The sequence below is a fragment of the Rhinolophus sinicus genome, linkage group LG02 (genome assembly GCF_036562045.2).
Source record: "Rhinolophus sinicus isolate RSC01 linkage group LG02, ASM3656204v1, whole genome shotgun sequence".
Taxonomy (NCBI): domain Eukaryota; kingdom Metazoa; phylum Chordata; class Mammalia; order Chiroptera; family Rhinolophidae; genus Rhinolophus; species Rhinolophus sinicus.
This window is the reverse complement of record NC_133752.1, coordinates 10,807,601-10,830,107: the sequence shown is the minus strand read 5'-3', so window position 1 is coordinate 10,830,107 and position 22,507 is coordinate 10,807,601. Positions and strand designations below refer to the sequence as shown.

General features: G+C 40.7%; 2 protein-coding genes across 3 annotated transcripts in view; both read left to right on the top strand.

The window, feature by feature from the left end:
* Positions 1-202: 202 nt before the first annotated feature.
* On the top strand, positions 203-2,706 carry DCAF16 (DDB1 and CUL4 associated factor 16). The gene has a single exon (XM_074321751.1). The coding sequence runs from the start codon at positions 203-205 to the stop codon at positions 851-853; it is 651 nt and encodes a 216-aa protein (XP_074177852.1). The 3' UTR covers positions 854-2,706.
* A 132-nt stretch (positions 2,707-2,838) lies between these two features.
* FAM184B (family with sequence similarity 184 member B) overlaps positions 2,839-22,507 on the top strand; it is an 87,826-nt gene continuing 68,157 nt past the window's right edge. Inside the window, exons 1-4 of one of the 2 annotated variants that reach the window (XR_012492762.1) lie at positions 2,839-7,311; positions 10,126-10,275; positions 10,602-10,728; positions 14,696-15,296. Coding sequence is in view for 1 of the 2 variants with exons in the window: in XM_074321740.1 (XP_074177841.1) it covers positions 15,150-15,296 (147 nt within the window). In the remaining variant the exon portion in view is untranslated. Of the gene's footprint in view, positions 7,312-10,125; positions 10,276-10,601; positions 10,729-12,352; positions 15,297-22,507 lie in introns of both variants that reach the window. The other variant, XM_074321740.1, reaches the window with a different exon arrangement.

The following is a 22,507-nucleotide window of genomic DNA, read 5'->3' as shown; positions in this document are numbered from 1 at the left end:
AAGTGAAGAATATACGACATAATCGCGAAGAACTGCACAGTGGTACAAGCCAGAGGCATACTGTGTGTGTGACGGACGGAGAAACAGACCAATTAATCTTGTTTTGTTGAAAGGATTTTTCATCTTTTGTTTTTAGTTGCCAGTGTTAGTGTTTTGCTGGCTTAAATTGTTGCCTTTTTCTGGTTCCTTCTGTTCTATTCTAATGGGTCCCAGAAATCCCTCTCCTGACCCCTTATCAGAATCAGAAAGTGAGGAAGAAGAAAACGCTAACTACCTAAATGAGAGTTCTGAGGAAGAGTGGGACTCCTCTGAAGAAGAGGACCCTGTGGTGCCCAACCTAACCCCTCTTGAGAGTCTGGCATGGCAGGTTAAGTGCCTTTTAAAATATTCAACAACTTGGAAACCTTTAAATCCTAATTCCTGGTTATATCATGCTAAACTCTTGGACCCAAGCACACCAGTCCACATACTTCGAGAGATAGGTCTGAGACTCTCTCATTGCTCCCATTGCGTCCCCAGATTGGAACCAATTCCTGAATGGCCTCCTCTGGCTTCTTGTGGAGTCCCACCTTTTCAGAAGCCCCTTACAAGTCCCAGCCGGCTTTCTAGAGATCATGCCACTCTGAATGGAGCACTGCAATTTGCCACCAAACAGTTAAGCCGAACCTTGAGCAGAGCCACTCCCATACCTGAGTACCTAAAACAGGTTCCTAATTCATGTGTTTCTGGTTGTTGCTGTGGCTGGTTAACTAAAACGGTTAAGGAAACAACCCGCACTGAACCCATCAACACTACTTACTCTTACACTGACTTCCAAAAGGCAGTTAACAAACTCCTAACTACATCACTATAAAAATTCACCATTTGTCCTGAGATCTCTCATGTTGCTAACTGAAAAAGGAGAACAAAATTACACAGCCCAGAGTTGAGAAACAAATGCATTCTCAACCAAACTATGCCCTGTCCTGACAAGCCGAAGGTCTACCAAGTGCTGAATATATACCCAAGAGTCCCATAACTCAACTACAGAGAGTGTGCATTTTGAGTATTTCCTTTGACAGACCCTGTGGATAAAATCAGAATTTTAATGGAGAATTAGTGAAAAGGGACCATACTGCAAAAGATTAAGTTGACTATTCTCCACACTCAGTTCTCCCCCCAATTTATTCTGCCTGTCTGAAGGGACTCTAACGAGATATCTAATTATTAATGGGAAGAGAAAGGTAGGCTCCCACCCCTTTTGCTACCCAACCTTCAGAACGGCTTGTGGAAAGTGGGGAGTTAGCTACTCCTAGTAACACCTTCCTGAGCATACTGTTCTCTAACATTAATTTCTAGGGCGGTAGTTGAATTAAATTGAATAACTAGACAAAAGAAAATGGTGGGAATATGATTTATCTCGGCTCTTATATAGATAAGCCTACATATGGCACCATTTAGGGGTTCCTATTTGGTGGGAGAGGATACTGTTTCAAACCTGGCCAACACTACGCCCCACCTATTTCAGTACCTGCAATTATAGCATAAACATTTTTATTATAGGCTCCCACCAAGCTGTCTCTAGATAAATTGATGAGATCTTACCTGGGGATTCAACAGACACCTGTTCTATGGGGAATATGTTTCTTGCCTCATGGCACCCAGACTTTAGTCAAGAGGAAATAAAACATCCTAAAAAACCAAAGGGAAAGGGTTAAGAGAGCATATGTTTTCAGTACTAACTGCTAGTGGATTAACTGTTTCGCCTGTATGTGTCGAGAGCAGTACTTTATGCACTTTGCGCATCCGTTGCATATTTTCCAGGAACACTTCCAACTTTAAAAACCTTACAACTGAAAAATCTCAGCCTAGTACCATCTGAAGTTAGAGATTTTTAGCATCATTGTTTTTCTGCATAGATGATCTTTAGATCTAGCTGAACAAGGAAGAGTATGACCCTTGTAAATGAGTCTTGCTTGCTGTGCTTATTAAGATGAGTCAGAACGTAGAAATCAACATACATAACATGCATGAGATTATTAAATCTTTTTACCCACCTGCAATAAAGAGTGAACCCTGTGGAATGATCCTGGTTGACTGGACATCTAAAGAATTCAGGAAATACATTCTAAAGATACACTCCTCTTCCTTGTTTTAGTTTTGCTGTTTCCTAATCTCCGTAATTAAGTGCTGTATACAATGTGGCATCGAAAAATTGAAACTTTAATGGACTCACAAATCCTATAATTGTAACAACTTTAAGGAGAGAGAAGAATGTTTATAACCTGATGAGTATTTCTGCTGAGACTTAGTTGTCTTGTCTTAAGGAAAAAGGAGGGAATTGTAGGTAGAAAAAACATTTGTTAGTGGAAAGTTACTGAACTGAAACCATATCATACTGTTAGTGTAACTGAATATATCAGAAACTGTTCCTATGTAGTAGATATTCTGTGAAACTGGTTTTTAAAATGTTAACAACACCTGTTTGTTTGTTTTTTAAGGGGGAGGTGGGAAGAGATAGGGAGGTCTGAAAATTAAAATATGTTGATGTTTATGTAACCATATGTTCCTTTTTCTCTCTCTCCGTGTGTGTGTGTGTGTGTGTGTGTGTGTGTGTGTAAGTGCGTGTAAGTGCCTTGCTCATAAACGCATTTTTGCTATTCACTCCTAAAGGAAGCCTTTCCCCAGCTTTGCGGCTGAATAAACCAACAGCTTTGTACATGCTGATCAGAGTACGGTCATTTATTCTCAAATGAAATAGCTCCTGCTTTGCTTAAGGCATATTCAACATGCACTAAGTGCTAAATAAAGTCAAAGATACAGTATCTGTACCTATGAAGTGTCTGATAGGAGCTGACTTGGCAGCTCTAGAAAAGAAACATACTTGAAGAAGATACAGTGAGATACTCAGTCAAGACCCAGATTTGAACCCATTTGTTAAGTAGTTAGAACCCATTTGTTAAGGTTGCACAAAAGGATAGGCATCTGAATAAGCCTTAAGCCTTCATTTCTTTTTGTGTGCCATAGATGTGGGGTTAGGGGTGACTTTGTCACTTTTATACTCACCCCATGTGGGCCTTTGGTTTAATGCAACACCATAATTAGGATAAAGATGGGCACATGTATTTTCTATTTATAGAACTATTTATCAAAGGAATGAGGAAACAGGATTTCTAAACAGTGGATTTATTAATGTTATTTAAAGATATTGCTCTCTCTCCATACAGATAGGCAGCCTCTTTTTGTTGAAGCTGTCCAGATACCTTGAGCCCTGGAGACCACAGTCAGGTCTTTAAAACCCGTCACCTTCCTAAGAGAAGGAGACAAATACCTGGCAGGATGAGGGCAGATGTTAGGCCAGCTTTAGGGGATTATCCTCCGGGGCTCCTATCACAATTATCCATCTAAAAAATTTTTTCTCTAATGAAAACAGTGTTTTGATATTACAGTAGATTGTTAAAGTAATTTCGGAACCTCAGAAGTCACTTGGGTTATTTTCTTACTGGACATCTCTATAATAAATGATTCTCTAATTTTGACTCCAATGTGAGAGAACTCACTATCTTTTGAAGCAGCTCCATTAGTTTTAAATATCGCTTGTTAGAAATTTAGTCTTGCATCTGACAACATTATGGAATGCCTACTATAACCCAGAAACTGGGAGTGCGAAATTAAGTAAGACAATATATATAAGAAATTAGTTTTAAAACATTGAACCAAGATAAATTATCCCAAAGTTTTTGGCCACTGATGCCATTTATGCTCTCTAGGGTCACATTAAGCCTAATCCTTATATTGGCCCTTAAATATTTGAAAGTAGGGCAGCCATCCAAATGTGTGAGTTCATGCAGAGGGCACATTCCAACAATTAAACCCCAAAAGGGAAAGTCAGCTAAGGGAATAGATAGACATTCTGTACATTGATTTAAGTTGTATATGCTAAATTCACAAGGTAGTTGCATACAAAGATCAGGGCCAGAAGTATTTTGCTCGCATGGCTGGGTTATATAGAAAAGCCCAGAAAGTCTAGGAAACTTCTGACTTTATGAGACAATCTTGTGCGAGCTGCTGGCATCCGAGTCTGTCAATGAGCAATATCCACTGGACTGAGGGAGCTCTACTGGGTGACACAAACTACTAGGCATTTCTTTGTCAACCTGGTGTTATCGAAAGGGAAATCTATGGTATATCTTTGCCAATTTTAAAGTTTAGCTAATTGCTCTATGTTTGAGTCTGATCATTGTATACAATTTTCTATGTTCTTCCTTTCATTTTTGGTAGCAGCTGTGGGATTATGTAAAGGTTTTGGATGTGAGACCAAGAAAATGGCCAGGATAAGGATACCACAGTGACCTGACACTTGCTAGCCGCCCAGCTCCCGTTAGCTGTGAGAGCTATGACCAGCTCTTCTCAATGAGATACAGGAAAGGAATGCCTGATTTATAAATAATTTAAAATAGTGTGGCAGGCAGACAGTACCAGAGTTGTTGCTTGTAAAAGGCACAGAGTCAGTTTAAAATGTTAGTGACAGATTAGGGTTGGATCATAAAACAGTAAGTTGACTGGCGTTTGGGCAGTTGGTTTGGGAAGACATGACTGATGCATGATGTGAAAGTTCCTGGGGTCATTTGGGAAGTGATGCCCTATTTCCTGAAGTAGGACATAATCAGTCATCTAGGAGACTCTATACCCTGATCAGCCAAACAAGATTAAAACTGAGCTCCGAGTACACATAGAAACCGAGCTGTTGTGATGTCAAGACTTCCACAGAAACCAGATGGAAAAGTCTGAAAATAAGTGTTGCAGTTTGTAAATTAAGGATCTGGTAATGTCTTCTTATTTGGGGGTGGGGAGGAGGGAATTATGTTTAGATTAAGTGCTAAGCCCTTGCTTAATGCTACGCTTCCATCCAGTGCCAAGTATAAAAACTGACACTAGTATATCAGCTAGTGTTTTACAATGTATTGTAGGCAATGGTCCAGTGGGGGCAACTTCCTGTGGGAGGTACCCAAGCAATAGAAACATTCCAAGGCCATGGCCATCTCCTATCAAAAAGACCCTGAGCAATCAGAATAACTTGATAAGGCAGCAGAGCTCCAGTGACACAATTAAGAGGCCACCCATAACCTGGAGACTAAATTCCTACAGTAAAAGCATTATTGTTGGCCAGAGCCTATGCATTCCTTAGGGACTTACCGCAAAGTGGGTTATATGGTGTTAGACCTGGCTACCTACCTGGTAGTAATGCACAATTTGCCAGTGGCTTGAATGCTTTGGTCCAGATCCCAGTTTCCTTCCTTAAACCTAGTCAGTCACTTTCTCCTATGACACATTGCTTTCTTTAAGTGTGTTGAGTTGCCAGATCTAGCAAATGAAACTACAGGGCACCCAAATAAATTTCAGATAAGCTATGGAATATAGGGCATACCTATACTAGCTAAACAATTATTCATTATCTGAAATTCAGATTTAGCTGGCATCCTGTGTTCTATCTGGCAGCCTTATAAAATGTGTTAGGGGCATTTGATTAAGCCAGTTGTAGTCATGTAGTTGTTGCAAGGAGAGAGTGGTTCTTCCCAGTATGTGGAGTTTTCTTACCTCCACTTACTTGATGGGGGAGAGGGAGATTAACACAGTTGACCAAGGTTTCAGAGAAGTGGAGAAGGAAGCCCGACTGCAGATACGAGAGTTTTTATAAAAGACATTGTATTCGGCTAAAATAATCAACATAACCCTTAAAACATTTCCAGACATTTTTATAATTTTTTAATGCTGTCTCGGTAATAGGTAGGTTGGGTTTGTTGGTTTTTTGTTTGTGTGTGTTTTAAGCATTACTTACTCTTTGCCATGAAGCGAAAGAGTAAGTGTATTACTTTTTTTTTTAATTTAAATACTTGATAGGTAACACAGTTCTGGAAGCCATTCTTAATTGCAGAAAAGGACCACGAATTTGGAACACGTATCTTTTCCTTCCAGAACCTCCAAAAGACTCAAGGATTTGAAGCACAAGTTACCCTGAAAGGTGGAGGTGAACAGCAAAGTTTGAAACAAGGGGATTATTTGAAAGTTTATGTTTGCCTTCCTTTGTAGCGAAGTGACTATCCCTCATTCTAGCCAAAGACTGGAGGCTTAAAATTGAACCAAACTCCCAGTTAGACTTAGAACTGGGATGTGGGGGAGAATGGTGGTGGTAGTGAGGTGCTATACTGGAAACAGAGAGGCCAAGAAGGTCGGGATTCTGAACATCATGAGCTATCAATCTCTTTTGTCCACCCAGCTACATGACCTGGCAGCCAGGCTTATACCCAGCCCTGCCCACCCCATCCAGAAACATGAACAATGAAAAACACAGCTTGCCACTTGATGATTTGTTGCAGTGAAACCTAGAACCCACAAGCCTGCTCATTTATACATAGCTTTCAGTCATTTGTACTCATAGTAAACTCATATCCAAGAATTACTAGATATTTGAGGATACCTTCAACAATGAAAGATGAATACCAAAATAAAGGAACCTGAAAAAAAAAATGGAAATAATGCAGGGAACATAAAACTCCCAAAGAAGCGATAATATTCTCAGAAACATAGAAGAATATATTGCATCCATGAAATAGCAGCATGCTATACAGAATGAACAGTCAAGAGTATTGGAAAAATAGGAGAGCCAAAATTAAACATTGAATAGATACATTGGAAGATAAGATGAAGAAATTTCAGAAAGTGGAACAAAAAGGCAGAGACGGAAACGAAGAAAATTAGAAGATCAGAATGGGATGCAACATTTGATTAATAAAAGCCCCAAAATGAGAGAACAGAGAAAGGAGGTGAAGAGAAAACAGATAACATTACCCAAAAATATAAGACATGAGTCTCCTAAATTAAAAGGATCCCGTTAGTGCCTAGCACAGTGAATTAAAACACACACAAGAGCATGTATTTCAGGATACTAGGGTTTAAAAGGATCCTAAAGGCTTCCAAAGGGGAAAGACAAGGTTTACATGAAGGGATGTTTTCAGAATGGCATTTAGATTTCTTGGTAGCAACACTGGATGTTAGAAGACTGAAAGCAAGGCCTTCAAATTTAAGAGGAAAAATTAATTCTAATCTAGAATACTGTATCCAGACAATCCAATCAAGTATGGGGCTAAAATAAAGTTTAGACTTACATGGTCTCAAAATTTTCCTTACCATGTATCCTTTCTTAGGAGGCTACTGGAGGATGTGCTTCACCAAAACAAAGGAGTAATCTAAGTAAGAAGTCATGGGATGCTGAAAACCAGATCTCACAAAGGAATGCAATGAAGGAAAGTCCCAGACTGACTACTGTGTCAAGTAAGTAGGATGGGGGTTTCAGGAAGAATGTCTCTAGAAAACTTCGAACAAAGTGTTTGGTATATGGAAAATGTATGAAAGAGTGAGACAGATATTGGAAAATTAGGGGGAAAGAATAAGATAAGTAGATAGGAAACTAGGTTAATGATAAAATGAGGCAATTAGAAATACACCAAATACACACTTTTGGAGGAATGTCACTGTGTCACACAAATCTGAAATTTTATTATAATTTATTATAGTTTTTGTAGTCAGATTTTAGAAGTTTGCCATTAAAAATATAGTACAATTGTAGTATCGTCAGCAATTTTGATTGATCCTCCAGGCATCAATTACAATAGGTGCTCACCTTCGATAAGATGTAACGCTGCAGAAAATCTTTTCAGAAAAAATGTTATTCAATAACATTTTGTGAAAGGAACTTTGTCCCTTGCTTTGGCAAATCTCAAAATTCTTTTATTTACAGAAATGATGCATAATCTACAGCAGTACTTTCAACAAACTTCATTTAAATTTTAGCCTCTGTGGGCTCAAAAGTATAAGGTATTATCTACTTAAAAAATAATATTTTGAAATTTCATATTTTTCATCTTCCATACTGTTTTTGCTATCAAGATATAGTTGTATCCAGTGACAGGTCCATAATATTATTATCACATAACACTTTAGATTTTTTTATTGTGAGTTGTGGTTGAAGGTTTTTCTATACCATGTTTGTATTAATATTACATAATCTCAGAATAAATCTTGATTTAATTGTAAATGATTATGTGTGGTGATGTTTTTTCTGTGTCATCAAATCTATTGAGTAAACCATGTGAGACCTATTCTGCCGTTTTTTTCTAAATGAGGGGTAACATACCTACAGTGAAATATATAAAGTACACTAACCATAGGTAGTTGATGATTTTTCACATATGTATACACTCAGCTCAAAGTACAAAAACTTTCTGATTCCCTAGCACTGTTTCCCAGCCTATACCTACCCCCAAAATACCCACTCTTCTCTTCTAAAGATCAGTTTTGCTTGTTCTCAACGTCATGTGAATAGGATCATACAGTATGTATTGTTTTATGCTTGCCTTTCATCAGTGTAATATCTTATTCAACCAGGTGTTTGTATGTATCGGTGGTTCATTTTTTATTGCTGTAGACTTCCATTGTATGAATATGCCATAATTTATGTATCCATTCACCTGTTGGTAGCATTTGAATTATTTCTAATTCAGCGCTATTACACATAAAGCTGCAGTTTTCTAGTCCCTGTGCTTTTTGTGAGTATGTGTACTCATTCCTCTTAGGTATACAACTAGGAGTGAAATTGCTGTGTCTTATGGTATGTTATGAGGCAAAAACACATAGAGGGAAACACTTAGAGGGACAAGGCCTATTTGCACCATTAAAGCAATTCTCATGGTGGGGTCTGGTACCATCCACAAAGCTTCACTGAAGTGGTTGTTTAAAATGCCTTAACCAGACCTACTATGAAACTAAATCAAAATTTCTGATGTGGAGAGTCATAAATATTCATTTATAACAAGCTCCTGATACTTTTTATGGTTACCAAAATTTGAGAGGGTCCAGCTCCATGGCAATATTCTGGCCTATACTTGGATTTGTATTGCTGAGACACTATAAGTGATTTAAAAATTTTTAAAAACAAAACAAAACAAAAAAGCAGTGGTCAATTCCAGAAAGGGAAATTAAGAAATGGCTGTGTTGAAGTATTCAACCAAGGGTCACCCGTATTACCAATACAATTCAGTTAAAAACTTGCGAGTTTCCATTGAGTACCGAGCACTCTGCCGCTTTGTAATGAAGAGAATTAAAAAGCTTCCTTTTCTGAGTGTTGGAGAGTTCTATTATTTAATTACCTTTGAACTCTAGAGAAAGCACAGAAAGGCAGCAGCACTGAGCCGGCAGGTTCATACCCTCAGGGGAAGTCTGATGTACTCTGTAAGTTGGGTGTTCAGTGTTTCAGGTATTGGGGAGACTGCTTGTGCCGTTGTGCTCTTAGTCCATATACTCAACTTTTTATCCCTGTGTTTCTGACCTTGGTCACCACTAACAGTTTTAGGTAGGAAGATGTAAAACATGACTAGCTATGCTACAAGCCCTAGACTCGTATTGCCCACAGACTGTTTCCAAAACAATTTGTGGAGCTCATGGTGATCGTATTAATGTTACTACAATCTGGCTATAATTGCCACAAAACATTTTATTCTAAAGCGCCATGTTCCATGGTGTTATGCTGATATGTTGTAATTTCAGAATAACACCATGCTGATATACTGTAATCTCAGGGGCAAATGTTGCTATGTTGTGACAAGTGGGTTTTGTTTTTATTTTCCTCCTGTGGTTATGAGATGGAAGACCTGATACCAGGCTACGTTTAACGAAACTCTGGAACTAGCTAATGTGTGTTAGTATAGCAATAAAAGCATAATGCCAGTTTAAGCTGTGTGCTCATTTCTTGAATTGTTCAAAAAAAAAGGAGGATGTTTAACAGAATACTGTAGCTTTCAAAAATGAAATTATATAGGCGCTTCATAAAAATGTAAAGCCATGAGAGCGTATGTTAGGGGCATGCAAACTAGTGTGAAAGATGAGTAGGAATAAGTCAGGCAGGGTAGGGAAAACAGCCTTCTATGTAAAAGGGTTAAGGGAAATACTCAAGAATGCGATCTCATTTTTAGATGAGTAATGGAAGTATATTAGCAGTAATAATTATAGAGTTACTCGTGCTACTTAACTGATTAGGAAAAAAACTACTAAGCAAAGGCTAAAAGATTACCTTGGTAAATTTCCACTCAGGAAATCACCTAAGGCGGCATTTAGACCATCAGTGTGGTAAAGATGAATTATTCAATACCTTTTGGGACTACTGCTTAGCCATCTGGAAAAACATAAGTCTGGATTCCAGCCTCACTCCATATCACCATAAATCCTAGCTAGATAAAAAATGTAAGTTTTTTTTTTTTAATGAAACCATAAAAGTGCTAGGAGAAACTAATCTTGGATGGGGAAGGCCTTTCTAAGCATGATGCAAAAAAGCCAGAAAATGTAAGAGGGAAATATCAATACATAGATTTGCCTACATAAAAATTCAAAATGTTTATGGAACATAAGAAAGCTAAACTACTAACTGGGGGGAATGTTTGCAATGTTTATTATAGGCAAAGTGCTAAATGCCCCTACAAAGAAAAATCTTGTAATAAGTGTTAAAAATGACTAAAGAAGACAATTTATTATAGGTGATAAAAACAAACTTTATTTAACCTTTCGTGAAGGTAACAGTCTCCATTTGGAGAATGGGGCGGAAGGCAAGAAGCTTTTATAGGATAAAGAATAAAGAACAAGGAAGAGATAAAAAGGAAATATCCAATTGCTGGGGCCACAGAGTCAACCTTGTTTGAGGTGAGTAGGAACAAGGAAATGAGTAAACAGCCCAGAGTTGGCTTGGCCTTTGGGGATTGGCTTACTGGATACACTGCATTTCCGGTCAGACGGAGCATTTTTAAGGACACAAAGTTATCCAAGTTTCAGTTTGCTGACCTGGCACCCTGGGCAGGAGCAGCTGCATCCTGGACCTAGAAAGTTATTTCAACATAAGGAAGAAAGCAGGCAAAAAGCAATGCACAAAAGGTTTAATTCCAGCAACTAATCAGGTTGTGGGAAGGTGTTCCAACAGCCCTACTAGTAAACAAATGGTGTAGGGGATACACTCTTCACTTATTTGAACATACCTGAAGATCAATATCGGCTAGTTTGGGCAAGGATGTGGGAAAACATGCATTTATGTGCACTACTGAGTGTAAATTGGAATCACTTCTGGGGAACAGTATAGCAAATATATCAGCATGTAAAATTTGCTTACTGTTTGAAACGGGTTTATTTGAGGATTCATTCTTACGGAAATCCTTGCACAACTGCAAAGTTCCATGTATGATGTTGTGTAGTTCTCTTGATGCAATGGTAACCTCCAAATACACTCTATCAGGCAGGCTATCCCAGAGGTCATAGACAGGAGAGGAGACTTTACATCCCAAATTAAGATGCTCAAATCACTTGGTTTATTGAATCACTTTTAAATAGAAGTCAGTTGGAAAGTATGGTAAAGGTTAAAATATTCAGGAGAGGGTGCCAGGGAGATAAAAGGACCACATTACTTACCTGAATCCTCTGACGCAGTGTTAGGCCTGCACCAGGCTTCACTTCTGAGAGTGCGGTTATGAGAACCACAGCTGAAATTGAAAAAGGGGGCTGGAGAGATGGAGGATGGCCAGGACATGCTTGCCCTGTCAGAAATGTGCAGGGGCAAGTATGCTTGGTCACGGCCTGCTGACAGCCATGGTGTTTATCTGCGCTTCTGGGGCAGAACATACATGGGACCACAATGTCAACAACCAATGGCATTTGAGAGATGATGTAGCTGTCACCTGAAGGTGGCATCATCTTGACAATTAGGCCTTTCTGTCTTTTTCTGGTAGTAACACTCTTGTTTGTTCCATCTTTTTAACAAAAATTCCATTCTGTCTTTATCATGTGTTACAGTATACTATCTGTACTTAAGACATCTTAAGAATGCTATCTTACATGAGTTTCATATAGCTTCTGTGTCTTTCCTGTCCTTTAAACAGTTGAATATGCTCATAATACAGCAAACATATATTATAAACACATGTGAAACATTTTGCTTAAAATATAAAAAAATTGTTAAATAGGGGATAGGATAAATATTGCTGTAGATAATGGAATGTGGACTGTTTAAAAATGTACCCATAGATCTTTATTGGCAAAAGAAAAAATATGTCCATTTCATTCAAAAATATTTTATATTGAGTAAATAGGTTTCTAAATGTTTCAGAAACATTTACAGAATCCCATTTATGTTTTAAAACTACATATATGTACATAACATTTTCTGGGTGTGTACAGAGATGTTTAAAAGGATCTTCTCAAAATATTAACATTTTCCTTGTGGGATTTGGGATAATTTTTGCTTTCTTATCTTTTTTTTCTTTTTTTTGTACTGTTACAGCTGAGATGGGAGAGGGACTACAAGAAGCTTATATGTTCATAATCTAAAGAAGAAATAATTGTGGTTTTAAAAGTTTCCTATTGCCAGCATTGAGCTCTGGGAAGAGTAGCCTTTGAAGTCATATAGACCCAGATCCATGTAGTAGCTGTAAAATTGGTTTCTTAGCCTCTCTGAGCTTCAGTTTTCTATGGAGAGTGAGGATAACAAGTACCTTAGCAGAAGTGAGAACACAGGCAAAGGGCACAGCACAGTGCCAAGACATTCTTGGGCTAATGTTCTGCCACCCCCATATTGGACAGCGTGCTGAAGCCTCTTCTGCCCTCTATTTCATTCCTGATAGTGTGACTGGACCTACCAATCACAGTGCTAGGAAATCCCATCAGCAGATTTAGCTTGTGGCTCCCAAATTACAGTGGCTGTGGTCCACCAAAGGCTGGTGAGGGAAACTGGTCTTTCCACTGCCTTCCACTATAAAGTTGAGAGTATAATATATCCCACTGGAAAATATTGTGGCCCCTGGACCTAATAAGATCATATTTAAATAACCGAAACTTGGGGTGAGACTGCAATACTACGAAACTTCAGTGTGTGTGATCGTCTAGGGCAGTGGTCCTCAATCCTGTCCAGACCCAACATTATCTTTCTTGTAATACTCCATGCTGCTATTTTGAAGTTCACAGGTAATTTTTTTAAATTATTACACACATTTTCAAAATCAGTATAATTTCTTGACAATGATATAAGGGAGAATCAAAAGGAAAATCATTGTAATTAAATCATATGTCCTTCAATATAGAAGAGCTCTGGTGTGGTTAACTTTATGACGATGTAGTACTCAGATGCTCACACTGTAGGTAGCCTCGCCATGAATGAGGCAGTTGTAATACAGGTGTGTTGGATTGGCAACCAAATACCATGAGTCATGTGGCCGTTGATGATGGGATTTTCCAAAAAGGTGAACAGCATTTTGGTCAAGTTCTGGACCAAAAAGGCTAATTTCCCTCTAGTTCAACAGTGGGTGAAGTCCTGTCAAATTTAGTGTGTATTAACATCCTGCAGAAAATGCTCTCAGTATGCGATTTGGAATTAAGTAGGGAGCTTGTGTAAAATACGGCTTTCTGGACCCCCAACTGCAGAAGAGTTTTGACTCGGAGTCTAGGATAGGACCAGGAGTCTGGGACAACCGCCTGGCGGTGATTCTGAATCAGGCATTCTGTTTTCTAAATGAATTGGGGGAGGCGTAGTTGTTCTAGAGAGGGAACCTTAAATAGTAAACTAGGACCCAAAAACTCAGGTTGGTCGTTCCTATGTAGAGTAAGGTACGGGGCGAAAATGAGGAATTTGGAATAAGAAGATCTCGGTTTCAGACGTAAGTCTGCTACAGGTAATTGCCAGACTTGGTACAGTTTTGGACTTGGTACAGAGTTTTCGTATCTATTTCCTCATCTATAAAAATGGTTCTTGTTACCTGCAGTGTGAAGGGATGGGATTGTGGTTTCTGAGACCCTTTGAAGCTTGTTTGCTTTATTTATCAAGATTATTAAAACCTGCTATAAGGCAATTGGTAAAATGAAACTAGTAACCATGTTAATTGCTTACGATGAGGCTGTTATTCACACTTTCTGAAAATGTGCATGGGGTGCTGTCACTTTGCTAAAAGCCGCTGTTTGAAACCAGAGAAAGCAAACCACAAAGAAATTTGGCCCGCTAACCTCCACTCGTAAAACAACCCACAGACACAAGCTCGTAATCCGGGAGTACGGGTATGGCCGAGTCACGGCTCTTTCACTAGGCTTGGTTTGCTCAGACTTGCAGCTCCGTCTGTTACTCAACTACTCGTCCCTGCCCCTTGGCCCCCTCCCTTCCCACAGCTGCCACCAGCCTTCCTATCTTCCTGAGGACTTTTTCTTCGCGGTCCTACAGCTCTCTGCGCCACGCGTTCTCATCCCAGGTTTCAGTCACCGCTTTTCTTCCGCCGCTTTGGCTTCTTCCCTTTGTTTGGGGATCTCTGGCAATCCTCCCGCAACGTCTGGGCCCCTCCCCAAGATGGGGGTGGGGGGGCTCCCATTTGCAGCCCTTGCGGGAGCCCGCACTGTGCGCCCCGGTCTCCCGCACCTCCTCGCGTCCCTGCGACTGGTTGTCACCTCCCTAACCCCTATCTTGTCATCCCACCGCCACCTCCGCCCTCAGCCCCGAGCTCCGAGGCTCCGGAGCCGCCGGCTGAGAGAGGTGCCCGATTCCTCGCCACCCAGTTCGCCCGCAACGCATCAGTAGGAGAACCTCCCCGAACCGCGCGCGCCGGCTGCCCGAGGCTGAGGCCTGCTCGTCTTCCGCCTTAACCAGGGATGCCCACCAACCGCTGGGCGCGTAGCCGCTGAGTCGGGAAACCCGGCGCCATCCACGTGTCCGAGAGCGCCTCGCCCCGCCAGCTCAAAGCGCTCCAAGGCCAGTGGCCCCTGGTCTCGTGAGCGCTACCATTGCAGGCGAATCCCGCACCGGCGGGGGAGCGGCGCGCAGATCGCGAGCGGCAAGTGCCAGCCCTTGGCGCCTCGCCACAGGGTGCGGATGCCCGCAGAGCCAGCGAGAGCGCCGGAGGAGGGAGAGTGGACGAGCAGGTGGCTGGGAGGCGGCCACCCGGGGAAGCAGGGACCACGCGGCGGTGCGGGCGGCGGGACTGCAGTGCCAGCACTCCCGAGAAAGCCCACACGCTCACACGTCCGCGCGCGCGCGCGCACGTGCAAACCGTGGGCAGAGAGAATACGAGCGAGAGCCCCTGAGCGCTGGACGCGTTTTAGCGATGGCTTCTGCTCTCAACAGCAAAATTCACGCACCCGGGAATTGCCAGGGCTCCAAAGCTGATGCCCACGGTGGCGCCGGCTGGAGAATGGACTCTGACCCCGAGATGCACGTGAAAATGTGCAAGAAGATTGCCCAGCTCACCAAGGTAAGGTGAAGCGCTGCGGGCTGGCGAGCTGCGCGCCCGGGGCGCCCCGGGCCGGGGAGGGAGGGAGTGCAGACACGACCTGGGGAGACCCAGGCTGAAACTTTGTCTCGGAGGCCACCCGGAAGGGGAGCGATCCTAAATCTTGGTGCTTGACCTTCTAGAGGCACCATCCTAAAGCAACTGAGGAAGAGGATCCTTGCCTAGGAAACTCCTACAACCTGCGTGCTGAGCGGGTGGTCTGTGCTCCCGAGGTGGAAACATGAATCCAGTTGAATCAGTGCTGGTGTATGTGTGTGTGTGTGTGTTTCCTTTGCCGGCTCTGCTCGGGTGACCCTACCTGAAATGTTGTGATTTCATTCATCGCAGTACTTTGCGGTCCAGGAGGTCATGTGCGCTCTATTTAAACACTTGATTCATTTATTCCTTCATTCAGCAAATATTTGAGTCATTTGTTAAGTGCCAGCAGCTTGCCTGGCACCGCACTAAACCTGGAAGGCAGCCCAGGGGACTTACTATCAAACCGGGTGCGGACGTGTGTGGGAGCGTAAATGGGGAAGTGCACGATTCACCATTTAATTGTGGGATTACAAAGGACCTTGGGAGGTCAGCCAGCCCATCTCCTCACCTCATTCCGGGGCCCTGATTGAACCTCCCCCGACTGTGGTGTCTTCCTTCCGAAGACCAGCAACAAGATACCACTCTGCCCTCTATTAACCCTGTGTGACTTCTAGTTGGGAGCTCCTTGTGGTCGTTTTCCTTTCGTGTTTCTTGTGTGGAGATGGAGAACAGCATCCGTCTCTGGCTTCTCCAAGGTTCCCAGTGCATGGATTTAGTTGTTTCCCTTCGGGTTTCCTTCTGATCTCATAGTAAATTCCCGATCCCATGCCTGCGAGTGGAAGGGCAGGTCCCGGTGCTGCCCAGGAGTGTATGGAACACGCTCTCGTCCCTGACTATCTCCCTCCCACTTCCTCACACCCACTGTTTTGTAGGATCACAGGCATTTGCCAGAAGGAAGAGAGCACAGACTTGGAATTGGACATTGCTTCCTTCCACCCCCTTCCCATTAACTTCTCTGCATTCTTTGCACAGGAGCCTGTGATCTCTTTAGTCAAGGGTGGAAAAAAGGGAATGGAGATAGATAGTCCTTGGAGGCTTTGGCATGTGTTGCTGGCATTGCCGATCTAATCTATAATCATCTAAATAGTGACGCTGACCCCAAAAAGTATTGATTCAAGGCACTAGGCACTGTGTAGGTCATCTCCTCTATCTCACAGTATCTAAAATATTTTTGGAGAAACAAGGTTGGTGAAAACATTAAAAGACACTATATAATCAGTTGCTAGGTTGGGTACTTCAAGTTATGAGTGCTATAGAAGTAGAAACAAAGGATAAGTCATTATGGGTTAGAACAGTTAGGAGAGATTTTATGGAAGAGATGAACCTTGAATTCGGTGTGAATTTATGGAGTGCCTACTATGTGCTGAATATTGATGGCATAAAACAGTAAGACAGGGCCCTGCCCTTGTGGCATGATAAACACATAAACAGATAATTTCAATATAATGTAGTAATCATTTCACTCAATATAAATGGCACAGCAGACATGATCCTTAGCACATAGTAGAGGGGGTATTTCTCCAAGCATATTCTGCTCTAGAAATCACAGTGGATTCTTTTTATGTAGTGCCTCTTTTTACCATTTTTCATGCTAATTGTTTAAATTATACATTTTTAATATTGATATGCCACTTTTCTTTTGTCTACTGTTTATATGTCATATACTTTTTTATTTATGTGTTTAATGTTTCTATAAGTTTTATTTTAATTGTATCTCTGGTATGTGAATTTAGTCCATGTGCATTTATTGTGATTACTAATATATTCAGACTTATTCTTACATCATATTTTGTGTTTTTCATTTAGCATCCTTTTTTTATTCTTCCTTTTTCTCCATCCCTGCCTTCTGTTGGATTAGTAAAATGATCTGTATTCCCTCATTTTTTACTGCTGGTTCTAGGGCTTTAGGCTTTGTTTCTATTTTCCTCAAAGTTGTCTTTGTTTTCAACATTCATACTTAAATACAATTTTTCCTAACAAAGTTGTCATGTAATTCTTTCTTCCTACAAAAGATCTATGCATAACTTACCCATTTAACAGCCCTCCCCTTTCTTGTCTTGTCATCATTGTCTGGAGATTTTTACTTTTTTTAATTTAAAAATTGTTTTTATAGCCAAGATTAATTAAATTTACTGGCATTTCACCAATTCTTCTACTCACTATTTTTTTTTTCTTGAATCCAAAGCCTTCCCTTCAGGTTCATTTTTGTTCTAGTTGAAGTTCATCCTTTAATAGTTCTTTCTGTAGAGGTCTCAGTGGGGGGGATGGATTTCTTTGTATACTTGAAAATGTCTTTATTTTTCCCTCTGTTGAATGATCATTTATCTGGGTATAAAATTCTAGTGAACAATTATTTTCCAATAGCACAATGACGATAGTGCTGCATTGTCTTCTGGTACTAACTGTTACTGGCAAAAATTCTATTATTAATCTAATATCCATTCCTCTGTAGATAACCTGTCTTTCCTTTTGATAGCATTTAAGTTTTTTTTGTTTGTTTATTTTGATGTTCTGCAGTTTCACTAGAACTCTCTAGATGTTAGTGTACTTTTTATTGTGAACTCATGTGCTCTCTTTAATTCTGGAGAATTACCAATGATTTTCTCTTCAAATAATGTTTGTCTGCCATTGCTTCCATTCTCTTTTCTGGCACTGCCACGAGGTGAGTGAGGAAGCCTCTCCATCTATGTCTTGAAATGTTATTAAAAATCACTTTTGCCTCTGTGTTGCATCCCGGTGAATTCTTTAATCCCAACTTCCTATTTGCCTAGCCTCCAAATAATTTGTCCAGTCCAGAGTTTTTCCCATTTATTAAGTTTTAGAATATCAATAATTATATTTTTCATTTCTAAGATTGCTGTGCTTATTTCCTTTCTGTCTGATTTTGATAACTTCTTAATTTTTACAGCTTTATTGAAGTATAATTTACATATCATGAAATTCACCTGTTTAAGTATATAATTCAACATTTTTTAGTGAATTTACAGAGTTGTTGCACCATAACCGTAATCCGGTTTTAGGACATTTCTATTACCCCAAAGAAATCCGTCCTTTGTACCTCATTTGTAGTCAGTCCCCATTCCCATGCTGATGCCAGGCAACCATTAAGGTACTTTCTATCTCTGTAGATTTGTCTTTTCTGGACATTTCACATCAATAAAATGATACAACATGTGGTATTTCCATCTGGCTTTTTTCACTTAGTTGCTAAATCTTAGCATAATGTTTTTGAGGTTCATCCATTCATTCATTCATTCATGTGTCATTCATTCATTCCTTTTGTTGCTCAGTCATATCCCATTGCATGGGTGTACCACATTCTGATCACCCATTCTTAGACACTCGGGTTTCCACTTTGGGGTTCTGTGAATAATGATGCTACAAACCTTACCTTCCTGTGCAAGTCTTTGTGTGGACACAAATTTTAGATACCTAGGAATGGACTTGTTGGGTTCTACGGTAAATTTATGTTTAACTTTTTAAGAAACTGTCAAACCATTTCCCAAGGCAACTGTACCACCTTACATTTTCCAGCCTACTTTCCCAGGAAAATCTAGTGCAAGCCCATGCACCCAGTTCTCCAATCACAGTGAAGTACAGTTCTTGCCTTAATTCACCGTACACTCCCTTCCGTCTCTATTTTTCCTCTTGATGTTTCCTCTCCTGACATGTCTTCATCTCTAAAAGTTGAATCCTAATTATCTTTTAAGTCTCACTTCCCCCAAGAAAACCTTTAAAAATCCTCACTTTTGTAGTTAATCACGTATTAATTATTATCAATTAGTTTTGTTTGTTTTCATATTCATCTGCTTCTCCAGAAGTTTATACAATGCCTGGCACATAGTAACACTCAGTAAGCTTGTTAAATTAAAGTTTCCCCTCACCACACCCAGGTTTGGTTAATATTTCTTTCCTAATACTTTTCCTTCGGATATTGTTGATTTGTATGTAGTGGATCTCTTAAAATAAGAAACTCCTTAATTTATTCAAAATCCTTTGCACTTGGTAGACACTCGATAAATGTTAGTGTAGTAAATAAATATTCATTGACACAGTGGTCCAAAGACCAGAATGCCCCTGGAGAGCTTTTAAAAACACACCAGTGAGATGACAATGAGATGCAATGCCTGAGCCTAGACTAGAGTCTATATACTGAAGGGGAAAAAATTGCTACAAGGACATGGTTGGGTCAATTGACAAATTGGAATATGATGATAGAGAAAATAAAAGTGTTTGTATCGAAGTTAAATTTACTGGGGGTGACAACCTCACTGTGGTTGTACATAAAAATATCCTTCTGAGGAAATGCACATTGAAATACATCTTACTTTTAAGGAAGGAAGTATGATGTCTTACTCTTAAGACATTTTATTTCATAAATAAAATAGAATAAACTCTAGAAAGAGAGCAAATGATAAAACAAATGGGACAAAATGTTAATAGTAGGTGAATCTAGGTAAAGGGTATGTGGATATACTTTGTACTGTTCTTTTTCCCCCTAAGTTTGGGCATTTTTTCCCCCTAAGTTTGAAAATATTTCTAAATAAAAAGTTGGAAACAAAACCAAGAAACCATACAGGGCCCTAGGCCGCATCTTAGAAGAAGCGAGAGTGAGTGGTGGCTGGCACTGCTGCTTTCTCAAAGCCTCTCAGAGCTTTTCATGTTAACATAGCCTAAAAACCACTGTTTCAGAGCAAATGAAGGTGTAAACAGTAAAGTGGGCACAGAGGAGTTATTTGGGACCGCAGGAGGTTCCAAATGCATTCCTGCCCATTAGTCACTGAGCAGCTGTCTCGGCCGGTGGACTATGGTGGTATCACAGTGTTTGTTTTACTTAATAATGGCCCCAAAACCCTTCACGTAACTTTATTACAGTCTATTGTTATAATTATTCTACCTTATTATTGCGATTGTTAATTTCATACTATGCCTAATTTATAAATTAAACTTTATCGTAGGTGTATATGTATAGTAAAAAACATGGTGTGCATAGGGTTTGGTACTATCCGTGGTTTCAGTCATCCACGGGGGTCTTGGAACAAAACCCCACAGATAGAGGAGTTGACTATTCTGTGGATCTTTCTTTTTTTTCTGCTGGGGAGTTCTGGACGTCAGAACTTCCCGAACTGGAAGAACTGCAAAGGGACAGGACTGCTGCCCAGTTGTCAAAACCAGCAACCTAGCACAAAGCCAGCCCTTCTGAGAGGCCAGGGCAGTGTCCTGAGGCAGTGGGTGGGGTGATACCTGCTGCCTTAGGAGTCCCCAGCAACTGGCTGCCACTCAAGCCCTGTTTTCTTTTCTTTCTTTTTAAAATATTTTTTAATTAGCTTCAGGTGTACAAAACAATGTAATAGACATTTATCATTTATACCCCTCACACGGTGACAATCCCCCTCCCCCACCTACTACCCCTCTGACATTGCACACAGCCATTATATTTCCACTGTGCTCTATTCTTAATGCTGTACTCCGCTTCTTATAACTATATATATAAAATTATAGTTGAGAGAGCCCTGTTTTCATGGCTTGAAGGTGTGGAAGTTTTATTGCGCCCGCTGACTCCCTTAGCTTTTCTGAAAAACCCCTCCTGCTTGCAGGAGCTTGTTTGGGGAGATATGTAAGCATTTCCATACCAGTTTGCCTTAGGAGTCTAGATTCGAAAACTGCTGATCTGTTTTAACAAGCCCTCTCTGTTGGAATCTTTTAATTTAATGATGTGATTCATGATGGAAAGACAGGGATCTCACAAAAACCTTCTTGCCATAAGCAGTATGAAGAAGAACACTTGAAGCTGAACCCTACCAAGAGGCTGCCACTTTTGCATATCCCTTCAGGCCTCTGCACTTGGCCCCAGCCTTCCTCCAGTCCATCCTCCACACAGCAGCAGCCAGAGTGCTCTTAACACTGACTCCAACGCTCTACACTGCTGGTGGGAATGTATAATGTTGTAGCCGCTTTGGAACAGAGTCTGGCAGTTCCTCAAGCAGTTAAACAGAGTTGTCATATTCACTAGTAATTCCATGCCAAGACGTATACCCAAGAGAAATGAAAAAAACCTGCACCCACACAAAAAACCTCTACACAGTATTCACAGCAGCATTATTCATAATAGCCAAAAAATGAAAATAAACTAAATGTCCATCAGTTGAAGAACGGATAAATAAAATGTGGTACAAAGTACAGTGGGAGATAGCGGCCAAGGGAGGTAAGGCTTTTTCTGGGGTAATGAGAGTATTTTAACGTCCACTGTAGTGATGCTTATACAACTCTGTGAAGAAACTGAAATCCATTGAATTGTACACTTTCAGTGGGCAAATTGTGTGGTATAAGAATATCTCAATATAGCTGTTAAAATTCAAACAAACAAACAAACAGAATCTTGTCTTTCTCCTGTTTAAATCCAGTTCTGAAGCACGTCCTGGTGATTTAATAAATCCATTTTCCTTCATTCTCCATTTCCATCCCCATCCTAGTCCACGCCACCTTCACCTTGGGTCCCCACCCCCTGCTGTGGCCTCCAGACAGGGCTTGTGATCCACCCTTGCCCTCTCACACACTGACAAGAATGATTTGTTAATCATAAACCAGAGCGTCTCATTTTTCTGTTTAAAACCTCCAACAGATTCCCATTTCATTTGGAATGAAATTTGTTTGCCTAGAGTAACTTCTCTGTGTTGGTCACTGGAGGTGGCTGCTGTTGGCTTCTCAGCATCATCTCCTCGGCCACACCTGCCTTCTCTCCTCCCCTCATATGTGCCTGGTTTGTGCTGCTCAGAGCCTTTGTCTTAGTGGTTTCTTCAGTCTGATCCTGGCTCTGCTGACGACCTGGCTCAGATGTCCCTTCGGACAAGGTCCCAGCTTAGCCCTGCTATGCTGCTGCCCCGCCCCTCTCTGAGATCCCCTCAGCTCCGTATGCTACTTCCAGTTTTCCTCTATTATTCATTGCTTTCTCTTCTCCCCAGAGGAAGTTCCATGAGGGCAGTGATTTCTGTCTGCTTTGTTCTCTCCTTTACCCCCAGTGCCTAACACAGTGCTTGGTGAGTGATGAGTGCCAGACGAATGTTCACTGATGGGCCAAAGGAACAAAAACTCTT

Bases quoted from the DNA above. Each gene is read 5' to 3' on its own strand.
- DCAF16 (XM_074321751.1), top strand. From the start codon at position 203: ATGGGTCCCAGAAATCCCTCTCCTGACCCCTTATCAGAATCAGAAAGT.